The sequence below is a fragment of the Lycorma delicatula genome, chromosome 1, assembly GCF_047948215.1.
Source record: "Lycorma delicatula isolate Av1 chromosome 1, ASM4794821v1, whole genome shotgun sequence".
NCBI classification, from domain to species: domain Eukaryota; kingdom Metazoa; phylum Arthropoda; class Insecta; order Hemiptera; family Fulgoridae; genus Lycorma; species Lycorma delicatula.
The window spans coordinates 351,918,143-351,932,608 of NC_134455.1; the positions used below are offsets into that span (position 1 = coordinate 351,918,143).

General features: G+C 28.3%; 1 protein-coding gene across 1 annotated transcript in view; it reads left to right on the top strand.

Annotated features, from left to right (window-relative positions):
• The first annotated feature begins 957 nt into the window (after positions 1 to 957).
• LOC142317914 (fatty acid synthase-like) overlaps positions 958 to 14,466 on the top strand; it is a 75,487-nt gene continuing 61,978 nt past the window's right edge. The window contains exons 1-2 of the mRNA XM_075354453.1: positions 958 to 993; positions 13,043 to 13,179. Coding sequence (XP_075210568.1) covers positions 13,044 to 13,179 — 136 coding nt within the window. The 5' untranslated portion in view covers positions 958 to 993; position 13,043. The remainder of the gene's footprint in view (positions 994 to 13,042; positions 13,180 to 14,466) is intronic.

Here is a 14,466-nt window from a genome sequence, read left to right on the forward strand (position 1 = left end):
TCTAATTTGATACCAAGATCAGAAAGTAAAGAATTAAAAATTATTTTTTATTTTATTTTTATTCTTATTTTATTGCATAATTTATAGCTTAACATTTCTATAAAATATGGAAGCTTAAAAAAAAAAAACAGTGCCTTTATAGAAAAGAAGCCATTAAAAAAAAAATTAAAAAAAAGAAAATAACTGTAAAAAGTAATTAAAATTAAGAAAATAGATGTAGAGACTACCACCAAGATTGAAAAGGCCATGTAGAATACAGAAATGTTTTTTTGCCTTAAACTAATTCTGTTGAAGTTTTATATAAAAATACTTTGAATATCAGAAAGACTTAAGTGGTTATTTATTATTATGTTAAACTAATTTAACACTAAGAACTTGTGTCAATCAAGAGATAAAAAAATTTGAAATTTTTTTTTTTAATCCTCCTCCATTCATACATATTATCTGTGAAAATTTTAATGAAATTTAAAAAAAAATCAGAACTGGTTAAAAATCTATTTGGTTAAGAATAAGGTTTGTTGAATATTTATATACGTAAGAAAACTTCCTGCCTTTTTTTTGTAAGTTTGTTAAAAAATATAATTATTTTTAACAATTTATACTTTATTACTTTTAAATTTTTTACTTGATGTGCTAAAATAAGATGTTATTTTAGGCAAGTATATAAACTATAAGCTGCAACTTGTTGTCAGGTTTTTATAACAGTATATTATTAATTAATTCAAAAATATGAATTAATTTGTATGTCTTATGAAAGGTAATTCAGAGCTTTGACCCATGAATAAAAACTGCTGACATCCAACTTACCTTGAACTTGGTAGATTTCAAATCATTATATCATTGTTAGTTTTAGCAAATTAATTGTTGAATAATTTATATTTATGTATTATACAGGTTGTAAATTTCATGTTGCTATTCAGCCTTGATCATTCCATTGTTTTCTTTTACTGAAGTAATAGTGTTGCAAAATTTTGGTTTCTACTTATTTTACAGGTAAGGTTACAATTATAACTTCTGGTTTTCTGTAATATTATTATGTGATCCAAAATGCGATCTAGTTTATTTTTGAAATTATTTAATTGCTAAATCATCTACAGAAAATTTTTATAAGATCGTGAAACAAAGGCTTTTGAAAAATATTTACTAAAAATTGTTAGATTCATCAAGTTTAATAAAAGTAAATTTAAAAAAATATTTAACCAACTTCAAAAATCCATAAAATAAATAAAAAATTAGAATATAATACTTTTTCAATTAAAAATATTTGATGTTTAGAAGTCTGCATCAACTTAAAAACTAACTAATCTGCAACTTAGTACTGATTTAAAAAATTACAAATTTTTATAGTGAAAAATATTAGTTAAAATATTTTTAGTATAACTTTTTAAAATTAATTTCACTTTTTATTTTTATTGAAGATATTTATATGCCTATAAAAAAAGATACTGTTATTATGAAAAAATGCTGTTCATTAGAAGTCTGGTAATGGGAAACCCAAACCTCAAACCTCGTTTGGGAAACCCAAACGAAAAGTAAACAGAAACAACAGTGAACTAACTAACGCGTGTGAACTAAAACTCAGTAGAATCTGGAAATGTGTATAGAGGCTTTATCCGCATTTACAAAGTAATTTGTCCCAAATTTTCTTGAAAAGATTTTTTGAAAAATATAACTAAAAACAAAGATAAAACTATAAAGTTAAACTAAATTTTATTGTCCTATCTTACTAACCAATGGTGATAATTTCAAAATAAAGGAAATTAACTTTATGTCAGAAATTTAATTTTCTTTTTAAACCTACCATTTAAGTTATTCAGAAAAAAAAATTATTACAGTATCTCCTCAAGAACTTTCTATATGAAATAAAAATAATCATTGAAATTGTTTAATCTGATAAAAAATTTAGATTGTGAACATACATAAAAAATATATAGGTGCGATGAATTTAAAACCTATTCCTTCTGTTTTTTTAAGTTGGTTTAAATTTGTAAAATGAATTACCCATTTCTTGATCTCCTTAAATTAAGTAAACTATTTATGTTCATTAGAATTGTCATGCATTTACAAAATTACATATTCATCATTGTGTCTGTAATCATTGTCATAAACTTACAAATTTCAAACTTGGGGGGGGACCTTTCAGTTAATATGTGGACACCTACTAGTGAAGGAAGTACCTGCTTAAAAATGCAATCAATGTGTGGATTTAGTCCTTATTCCTTCTATTATTTAATCGATAGATAATGCCTTTACTTGGTGAAAATCCAATAATCAAAAATTCGAAAATGAAAACAGTACATGTTTTTTTTGATTTTCACAGTTTTATTTAAACATTACAGCTGACAAAAGTAACATCTGACTTAACTTTCGTTTACCTCCTGAACCACCGAAGGTATTACTTCAGATGATGAATGAGGATTATATGTATGAATGTAAATGAAGTGTAATCTTGTACAGTCTCAGGTCGACCATTCCTGAGACGGTAGTTAATTGAAACCCAACCACCAAAAAACACCGGTATCCACGATCTAGTATTCAAATCCGTGTAAAAATTCTGTAAAAATTCCGTCTTTACTAGGATTTGAAACCTTAGAACTATCAACTTTGAAATCAGCTGATTTGTGATGATGATTTCACCACTAGACCAATCCAATCTGACTTTATAAATTCTGAAGAAGATAGTATGTATTGAATCAGCTGCCATGTTTAAATAAAACTTGTCAAAAGCAAAAAAACATGTATTGTTATCATTTTTTACTATTTTTTATTAAGGGATTGAATTCCCTTAATAAAATATATGATTAAATACCACATCTTAGAATTAAAGTTTCTATTTTAATGAAGGCTCATTATGAAGCACAAAAATATAGTTAATAAAAATAGTGACTGATTTTTATAAAAATATTGAAGCTTAGCAATATTTAACACAGTAATAAAATAGACTGGAGCAAATAGAATTTTGCAATAAATTAATTTGCAAGTTGTGTAGTAAAAACCAATAGATTGTATTGCTACTTTTTCTCATTAAGACGACAAATTATGCCCCAGTTCTGTTCCTTTATGCAACACTAATACTCATTAATCACTCACTAATACTTTTTTAAAAATAATCCTTAGTTCTTATTGTGGAATTTCATAAATATATTTCTTACTTTCAAATATCATGGTGCCATCTAATAAAATTGGATATAAATTCTGAAACTAACGATTTTGGATTTGATCATATTCTCAATGAAAAAGTTAATAAACTCATAATTTCGATACATATTTTGTTCACATGAAACATAAAACAATTGCTGTTAATTCATCAACATAAAATTATCTATGGAGCTTGTGTGCTACATGTTCTCAGATAGTTTGAGGTAATATCACTAAATTCCTGGGGAAAATAACATAACATATTTTTTACCAACCTGATTACACCAATATTTATGACAGTTCAAGGATGAATATTTTGGGAATTATAATTTTATGATGTAAATATATAATCCAAAAAAATTACAATGAAATTGTAAACAGTACGGTAAGAGTCTCACAAATGTCATTTCTTCCGCTCAAAAAACAAAAATTTCTGTAATATAAATAAAACTGTTTTTAACAAAGCGATATCAAAAAAGGTAAGACACTACATTTTTATTATCAAAATCTGTTATTAATTTAGAATTTTGTTTAAAAAAAATACGTTAAATATATGTAATAGACAATAGATATACCATAATAGATAATAAACAATGCTTAAGCGTTCCATATAATAAGCAAAAGAAATAAAAATTTGTTACAAAACTCTTACCGGCCCGATGAGTAGTATAAAAACCTTACATTTAACCCCCATTTTGATTGTTGGTTCTTTATTTGATTTTTTTTATTGTTGAACGAGTTCAGTGATGAATGTGTGTTTGCGGTTGAATTTACACGGTGAAAGAGTGGATTGACTGAAAAATTCGTAGTAAAACATGCTTTTGAGGTATTCCGCAAAAAAAAAAAAAATCATTAAAAAACCAACAGTCAAAATGGCGGTTGAATGTAAAAGTCTCTTTTTACGGGTTTATTTAATACATTAAATAAAACTTCAAAATACATTTCGAATCAAATAAAATTACATTAAAGAACGGCTGCTTTCAATGATGAATGTGTGTTTACGTTAAATTTACATGTTCAAATATTTGATTTACTGAAAAATTCACAGTAAAACATATGTTTGAGATGCTCCATTTTTTCATTACATTAAATAAAACTTCCGTACATTCAAGAATGAAGAAAAGTTCGAAAAAAAATATTAAAAATTATCTAACAACGCGCTTACTCTATGTAGGTCATTCATAAAAATAAAAACATGATTTGAACTATGATTTTTTAACGCTTTGTCAGTTAATGGCGAGTACGTAACTATATTTTCGTATATTAATAAACAATACGCGATTGTATTAGGTTTGAAATTCTGTTCGGTTTCAACTTTAATATTCAAATCAGTAACACCTATTTTTACAGATTCATTTTATCGCGAACAAGCAATCAGATATAAAGGATATTTATTTTTATAATATGATTTTTTAAACTCTATAAACATATACACAATCACACGATATCCCTTTTAATCTTCATACGGATAGTGATATGAATTTATCATTACTTTAATATTTTTCACGTTGCTCGAATCAAATTCTGAGGCGTCTATTGTAGTTTTATCTTTGCTATCAGTTTGAAAACCTACAATAACATATCGCGGTTTACCTAATTGTGACGATGTTGTCATGTTCCATATAAAAGAATTTGTTTGAGGAACTGCTGAATGTTCATGAAGTTTCCAATTTTTAAATACCATATGCACTCTTTATTTTTCTCTCTAAAGTTAACCAGTTCCAATTGATATTCAGGTGCGGTTTTTAAGTACGGTACAACCTATACGATTTTTGTTAATTCTAGTTTAGATTTATGATCACAAACTGTAGCATGTATCGCGTTCAAATAGTCAGTATGACATTGTCTATTTTTTATGATTATTTTTTATAATCTTCAGCGAAACCCATCAACAGTGATAATGGTATACATAAAGTAAATTTACCATCATCATCCGTATCTAATTTATTGTTATCTTTAATCCATCCAGCTCTTTCAGATGATGAAATTAAAGAACTTGTAATTGAAAGAACATTTTTCATAATCGATGTGATTCCTGAATTTCTTGTCCTAGTTACTTCTTGCGCGTTAATATTATACTGTATCTTCGAATAAGAATGCACCCGCAAAATTAACAAATTCTGTTGTTGATTTTTTCCGTTTTCACCTACAAGCTTTCCAGAAAACTATCGCCTGGAACAGTAATCACCCGCAAATTACATTATCGTCGGCTTGATGTCTATTAAAATTGTCGTTACATTAGATTCTCCACCGAAATACGTCTTCAATTATATAGGAAGGGTGTAAATTACCTATACTATCAAAATAGTCTATATTTTTATTGGTTTTTAAAACAAACCCAGTGCGTACTGCGACTGTTTGAAGTGTCTAAATTAACTGTAGCGCGTTCATTTTTTCTAATCTTTTTTGGTAAAGCGTCCAGCATAAAAACACCTCTAAAATGTGGAATTTTCAACTGTTTCGCGTACTCAATCAATTCATGATCGTATAAAGCGCGTTTCGGTATTGAATCGATTATTTATTTTTTATTAGTTTTCTTAGCAGTACCGCTACCACCTTTCTTTAATTTTAATCTACCGCCCTTTTTCGGTTTCAGTCTACCACCAAATTTAGATTTAACTTTCATTGCGTTAGTTACTGCGTAAAGCCGCCACTCTTAGCCAAACTGCTATTCGGCGCGGTTACGCGTTTCCAAGCTCTTTCAACAAGTGCTTTATCAGCTTGAGATCTGGTTTTATTATCCGAATATTTTGAAACGTTGTATCTTGCCACTCACAAGCTTCCTCTAATTTATTAATGCCTTTATCACCTAGTTTCAATCTTTTATCTAATTTCGTACCGGTACCGCAATAATTGAAACCCGGCAAATGAGCTTCAAATGGTAATAAATCTACAGCTTTATTCACTATAGAAGATATAATACCGGTATTATATATTATTTTTCTTTACCTTCATACCTATATATAAAAAAATTTTATTTTCATTCAAATACATTATTTATGTAAAAATCTAAATGATTCTTATGTATTTAAAAAACGATCCTGGGATAAAAACCAGATTTTTTCACGTTTATTTATGCTAAACCGGTTGAACTATAAAAATACACTGTGTTTTTTGAAGTTCTTTTAATTTTGTCTTTTCGTTTTCGCGAATCATTTCTGTAACCATACATTTAACCTCATTTTCTACATGTGTCTTAATGTTAGCTTTCAAGAGATCTTCTGTAACTCGACCATTTAACTCATCATCTATATGCTTTCCAATTTTTGTTTTAAGCAGCTCGAATGCATCTTTCATAAACTGTATAGTTCCTTCTTCAGCCTTCAGTTTTTCATTCTCTATATAAGTTTTAATGATTACATCATAGTCTCTTGATTTAATCTTTCTAAACCTATAAACCTTTCATGGAGATTGTTTGCGTATTCGTTAAACATTTGTTTAGCTAGTTTAAAATTCAAAATCATCATCATCAGTCGGAACAGATACATTACACAGTCTATGACTTTTTATATCCTAGTGTTAATGAAAACCTTATCCCCGGTTGTCCTTGTTTTCCTTTTCTACCTCGTTTTTTACGACCTAATTTTAATCGTGAAATTTCTATATATATATATATATATATATATATATAATATATATAATAAACTAAATCAAATAGTCTATTTGAATTCAACGTCTTTCTATTCTTTAATGATTGGGGATGATTTCATTCAAAACGATCTTGTTTCCAGCGTCATATTCGCATACAAGTGTATACAATCTATCTACCAATTCGTTAGGATCATCCCAATGTATATAGATTGGATTTTAATTAAATTGAGCATGCAGTAGTCCGTTACCGCTAAAAGATGTGGTGTTTTATATGGTGAAACAAATCTATCTGTTCGTTTTAGAGGAAAAAGCTTTTTAATCACTTTGTTATATTTAAAAGATTTATTCGTTTTTACCGTGCCGGCATCTGTCAAGTGCGCAACAGTTGTTTCACCTTAAGTTTGCATTTCAGTTGTGTGAACTTTTTTTAGGCCTGGATTTTTATTAAATAACAACTCTAAAATACCAGGTGTAGATAAATATATGAAATCTCCCAAATAAATTTTATAATCTACAAATTTAATTTCTTTATTTCCTTATGTGCTCATATCTGTATTTTTATATTTCACACCATATACATGATCCATTTTTACTTTTGGAACTGTTTTTAACATTTCTAAATATGGTTTTAGCTTATTTATATTCACTTGTAATTGTATCTTATGTTTAAAGAAAATGGAGTGTCTGGTACAATATCTATATATTTTGTAAATTTAAGGGGTTCTTCACCTTCATATACAGATTGAGTTTGTTCATATAGTAATGTTGTTTGTTGAAATAACATTGTTGAAGAGAATATATGGTCTTCTTCTTTTTGATTTGAGTTGTTTCATCTTTATTGTCACCTTTAACATTATATAAAGCCGAGGCTAGGGAAATCCTAGCCTCGCCAAGCTGAAAAGCTTCGGCTTTATTATTATAAAATTCAATTAATTTTTTGATTCTTTATTTTGCTATCAATTTCTAAATCTTTTCCTACCATTTTGACATAACTTTGTCGCGTTAAAAACCCCTATATTAGTTTAATTAATAATAATAGTTAGTTTAAATAATAATTTAATAATTAGTTTACCTAATAATTAGTTTAAAATCCCAGAATATACCGTACAATAGTTGTCTTTTATTTGTTCGTAACACGTCGATTAAATTCATTTCTAAATTTATAAATAAAACGATAATTTTTAACAACAACAAAATTTTGATTTTATATTTTGTTACATTTTTATATAGATCTATAAAAATGTGTGATATTTTCGAGAAATTGAATAGTTTAAATTATAGCAATAACATTAAAAATATTAATGAAGTGAAGCTCAATTGGAAATATAGAATTGAAAAAAAATGGAGTTTACAAATACAAAAAATAGTGAATCAGTTATCCCATCAACTGAAGGTTTCGGGAAAATATTTTTACCGCAACGATTTAATAATCTTACACAATCAGATTTGAATGAAATTAATCAATCTACAGATTTTTATATAATTTATAAGGGTTTGAAAAAAATGTCTAACGGACATAGTTATCATGATGTAGCGTTTGCACGCGGTAATGATGCTCTTCATCAAGATGAATATATTTAGACAACGATTCGTGTAAATTTAGTACATCACGTTGTAGTTGAAAAAAAAAATACAATCTATTTATAGTATTTGTAACAAAACAAAATTAAAAATTCGATCGCGATGTAAACTATTCTTTTTTCTTTTTTTCACCATGTATTCATCGATCTTTTCATGACCCTGTCGGAGTATACCTATATTGTTTTCTAACGCGAATCTTTTATCGTCGTACGGAGAGAGAGCTTTTTACATTGATCAATCGAGTAAATATGATGATTAAAACTCCGTAATGATTTTTATGTGGAATATGAAACATTTTTATTAAACAAACAATCTTTATACAGTTTGTGATCTAACGTGATAAAATTATGATCACGTGTCTTATGATCATGTTGTAACTTTTGTACAACACGAAGAATTGAAATTTTTCTCAACACAATCTTTCAACCATGGATACTAATTTAAACAAACGGCTCTATGTATTTTCAACAACACCACACCCTGTTGAAGATGCAATTTTAACATTCTGTAATATGGAACGTATTTGTGTTTAACTTCCAAAGTACACAGTAATTTTTTACACGGTACACGTTTTTCATCGTTAAGAAACGCAGAAATCATACAGTAGTATGATTTCTCCGTTCATTCCCAGTAAGGAATGGATTTTTTTTCTGGTGCGATTGGATAATCTCTATACGATTCGTGTAGGTGTTAGGATATGATAGATCAACTTCTAAAACATAACCCGTCTCTGCATCACCTCACACGTTTAGATTGCTTAGCAAATATTTAATTTCATTTACGTCACACGATCTGAATTCGTCTGTAGGTAACAGTTCCATCAAGAGATCTAATATCATAATATTTAATTATTTTTATCATAAATTTCATCATGAATTGGATCGTTTGCCATAGCATAACGATTTGGAATCATCAATACGCCGCCGCGAATACCTTTTATAAAAAAAAATAAATACATATCAAATCTGTAACGAGTTCTAATTGCACTTTCGTAGCCTTGAGGTCGGCAAACCATGATAAATGCGCAGCAGATACATAATGATAAGGATCTACATTGTTTATTTCCATCATTTTATTACGAAAACTATCAAATACATCAGTCAATAGCATAACGTCCAATTTTATATATAAATCGCATTATTCACAGTGTATTAAATTTAAAACGATTCCAAACGTTTTCCGCGTGTTTATAATCCGATTCAGAGATGTTTTTTCTCTTTAAATCGTTATAAAACGCTTCGATAGGCGGTAGTTATGTTTCATCGAAAACAAATGCCGATTTTATATACGTATATGGATAAACGCCTTTTTTTTAATTAACGGGTTCAACACGGCTCTATCATTATTATTCTCATCGCGATTTTTTAGTATATACGGTTTTGAAACTGAGTATGTTATTTTAAACAATAATGTCTTTATTTCTTTAAATGTCAGTTCACAACTATCATCAAATAAACTTTGAACCAGTTCATCAATACTATAAGATAGAAATTGATATGAATATATAAATCGATACGATATTTCATTCTTTAGTGTTATAGATATGTTTCTCACTATTGTTTGCTAAACAAGAAACATAAAATTTACCTTTCAACTCGTTCATCGTCAATACGATATGATGGAAGTCGTAACTCCTTAGGTTATGAAATACAACCGGTATATAAAATACAAGTTTACAATTTAAATTTCAATTTTCATGTGCAGCTCCTATAAATTTACCACTACTATGAGAATGATGTCTTACAAGTTTCTCGTTGACAAACACATCGCCACATAAAACACATTTAGTCTCTTTTTGAAATCTCTCATCATCTTTTGGCATCATAGTTAACCATATTACTTTTGATAATTGCTTATAAAAATACTTGTATTTTTCACATAAATCATCGTGAAAATTTTCAACCACATTATCATTATCTGTTTGGTTCTATATAATTTTGTTTCTATAATACATTTATTTCCACCTATTATAACTTTACAATATTTATATATATAAAGAGTATTATATATATAAAATATAAAAGATATATATATCTATATCTATATAGATGTAGATATATACTCTAAACTACATGCTATCGCCCTAGGTTGGCATTTATTGCGCCTCTACGGTGGGTGCAGCTCTCTAAAGTAATTCACAAAGCGTGTGGATTTTTTTATTTCGTCTCTTGATGCGGGAACTCTGTCCGTTCTGCGATCCCTTGGGACTTTCAAGCCATGCATAAATTTTTGTCTTACTATCCATGACTCGGCCGTTCGGGACACTCTTTCTATGCGTACTTGGAAAAAAGTATATGGGGATGCATATACTTTTTTCTTGTAAGTTAAAACAAACGCATCTAATATAACAGATTGAACAGTTGTAATAATCATACGGTATTACTGTTAATATTCACTGTTTATATATTTACACATTAAAGATAAAGTGCAACTTTCATGTAAAATAACTTTCATTGGGTATGTCACTAAACCGGTATGGTCGAACGGTTTAAGACGCCAGTCAACACCGTGCAGTAGTAAAGCGACTCGAAACTTAGCCAGCTGTTATTTCATTCAACAAATGTTTTACTATGAATTTTTCAGTAAATCAACTATTTCAAGATGTAAATTTAACGTGAACACACATTTATGATTGAAAGCAGCCGTTCTTTAATGTATTTTTATTTGATTTAAAATATATTTTGAAGTTTTATTTAATGTACTGAATAAACCCATAAACAGAGACCCTTCCATTTAACCGCCATTTTCATTGTTGGTTATTTAATGTATTTTTTTTAGGAGGACCTCAAACGCATGTTTTACTATGAAATTTTCAGTGAATCCACTTTTTCACCGTGTAAATTCAACCGCAAACACACATTCGTCACTGAAATCGTTCAACAGCCAAAAAAAAATAAAATAAAGAACCAACAATCAAAATGGCGATTGAATGTAAGGGTTTTATACTACTCCGATGTCATTTATTAAACAACGAAAATCATAAGAATTGTATTATTTCTGTAAATGTGATATGTATTACAATAAATGAAATCGGGCCGGTAAGAGTTTTGTAATAAATGTTTCTTTTTTTTGCTTATTATATGGAACGCTTAAACGTTGTTTATTATGTATTATTGTATACCTACAGTCTATTACATATATTTAACATGTATTTTTTAAAGAAAATTCTAAATTAATAACATTTTTATAATAAAAATGTAGTATCTTACCTTTTTTGATATCAGTATCGTTTTACTGATTGTTATCTTATGGATTTATTATTAAAAATTATTGCCTTAGTAAAAACAAATTGAATTTCACAGCCAATTTTTTTTTGTTGATAGTCATAACGTTCACATCATACAATATTTTTCCTTTTTTAATGAAACTAGTATGAAACTAGTACCTTTACGAATCGAAAATCCGTGATGTAATATTACACTTATTACTTTGTAAGTGTAACCCTCGATTTTTATAGTTAAATTCGATTTTACCAATCAAATTTATTTCTGTTTTATTTATTCATTTTTAATAAATCTAGTATAATCTCTTGTAAACTAATACTTCTTTATATTTTTTAAAGAATTGATGGGAATTAAAAACATTGTTTCATCTTTAGTACTTTCATTTACATAACAGCATTTACTATTAAAACAAGATGTAGTATATTTTCTTTTAAATTTTATTATTTCAAGTACATTATCATGTTTTTGTACGATGCCTAGTATAATCAAGTACTGCTATCTAGTGGCACAATTAGTAAAGGTACATTAAAAAATGAATAAAATGACATTCGAGTCCCGCGGTTCATCAAATGGAAGAAAATAATGTTGTCTAACAAAATTCGAGGTATTTTTTGAAAGTATTCTTTATTACTAATCTAAGTGAACTGAAATATAGTGTTTTCACACTTATTTTTTCCCATTTTCATTTCACTGTTAGGATAGGTCATGTTTAGAACTGTAAACGTAGTTCGTTGACTTCCTCGCCTCTTGCCCACGAAGTTCTAACAAATTCCATGATAATCAATAACGAAAATCACATTTAGTTCCTGTTTCATTAGTTTCCAAATTTTTATACTGGATTTAAATACCGGATGTACCATTTTTTTGGTTGAGTAGATATTAGTATTGGAATTTATTTATTAAGTCTTGATATTTACTAATGCCTATTCTTAGTATTTACTTATTAACTCATAGTAAGCACAGACTAATCTCCAATTAAAGTTTTTTCATTTTTATTTTAAAGCTGAATAATGAAATCTGTATGGTACAACACCAAGCTTGACTGGAATTTGAACCCAGCCTTTTATATGAAAGGTAATACTGTCATTCTACCACTAAGAAGTTGTGTAATGACTTCTGGAATTAGTTCCACTCAACTGTTTCTCTAATTTCTAACTTAAAATTCAGAATTTTATCTATTTTTAAGTTTACATGTTTTTATTTTAATTTTTGTTCATTTATTAATTCACTCAACAAAGCTTCACAAAGTTACAAAAAGAATTTTTTTATGATAATGATAACAGAACTATGAAAAAGTGTAATACCCTTACTGGGAATCAAACCCAGACCTGATGATAGAGAACACAGCATGATGCAGTGAAGACCACTACACTAACTGGCCAGCCAGCTGGTGGGATACAATGTTTATGTAAGAATTTGTAAAATGTAATTTAAGTGTACAATATATACAAAAATTACAAATTTTTTAAATAATTTTGTATTAATGTTTTGATAATTTAAAAATTTAGAATGGGTGAAGAATATGAAGTGGTTATATCAGGAGTGGGTGGAAAATTTCCTGAAGCAGACCAAATAGATGAACTTAAGGAAAAATTAATGAACAAATGCAATTTAGTTACTGTTGATGACAGACGTTGGCAACAAGGTAATAAAAAATTAACAATTTTTTAATTATATTTATACTGGCAACATTTATTGACTGAAATATTGATAATTTCTTTTTCATTAACGGCACTACTCTAATTCTACCATGTAAAGATTCACTGACTTCTGTATTTAGTAATTTTAATGTAAATGATTGGCGATGTTTACTTATGTTAATCTTGCATTTGCAGCAACTAAAAGTTTTTTATTGAGTGTAGAATCTCAATGAAGATGTTGCCAGTCATGTTCTGATCCTGCTGGAACTCAGATATGATAAGTGGTGCCTCACTGAACAGTAGTGTTTTTTGTTTCGCCATTTCAGGCTCCTCCACAATCTTTCAGTAGTTTGTGTATGTGCATTACTGTCTAAATTCACAAAGCTAAGCTACATTTACAATTAACTTTGAAGTTTTGGAAACCAGCAGTTTCTAGAGACATGGTGCAATGCAAATGCCATGAGTCCACTGTAAATAATTCCTCCTCGATGTTATTTTTAATAGCATCTATAAATATAGTAAGGGACCTATCAAAGATTAACAGAAGAAATTACTACTTTGGTTCACAACACAGCCATCTGAATATCCATTGTGGGACTAGCATCCTGTGTTATTTTTGTGCCTAGTAAACATTCTCTCGTCTACTTTTACTATCATCAGCTATTCACCGCCTGTTTTAATTGATGAAAATTGGTCAAACATTACAATTCATCCTTCTTATATGTAGCTATTCCAGTATATAGACGGCTGTAGAACTATAGAACTACAGAACTAATTAGTTCTGTAGAACATACATAGTTGTTCTCACCAAGAAACGGAGCTTATCTTTGCTATCCTTCCATGAATGTATCTAACAGTTGTGAAGAAAGATGATCACATATGATCATTTTCATGTGGCAAGTTCTACTATTGCAAGGGTTCTGAATTCTGTCTCCAAAGAACAGCGTCATATCATGCCAGTTAATGCATATTTATAAGCCAGGAAAAATTCCAGTCTTGAAAAAAATGTGATGGCTCTTTCTTGCGTCACTGTTAAATCACATAGTTTAATGACTAAAATTAGAAAATTTAAGAAGTCAAATTCATGCAAGTAACTACAAGTTGTATAGTAATGTACATAGGGATTGATAAAATCAGATTGAATTGATAGTTACAGTTTTCTGAACCATAACTATCAACAATTTTTGATATAACAATTGGAAACAGATATCTTTATTATATTGATATAAACTAGATTCATTGTAAACAAATATATAAATTCATAAAATTTTGGAATAATAATATTAAAGTAT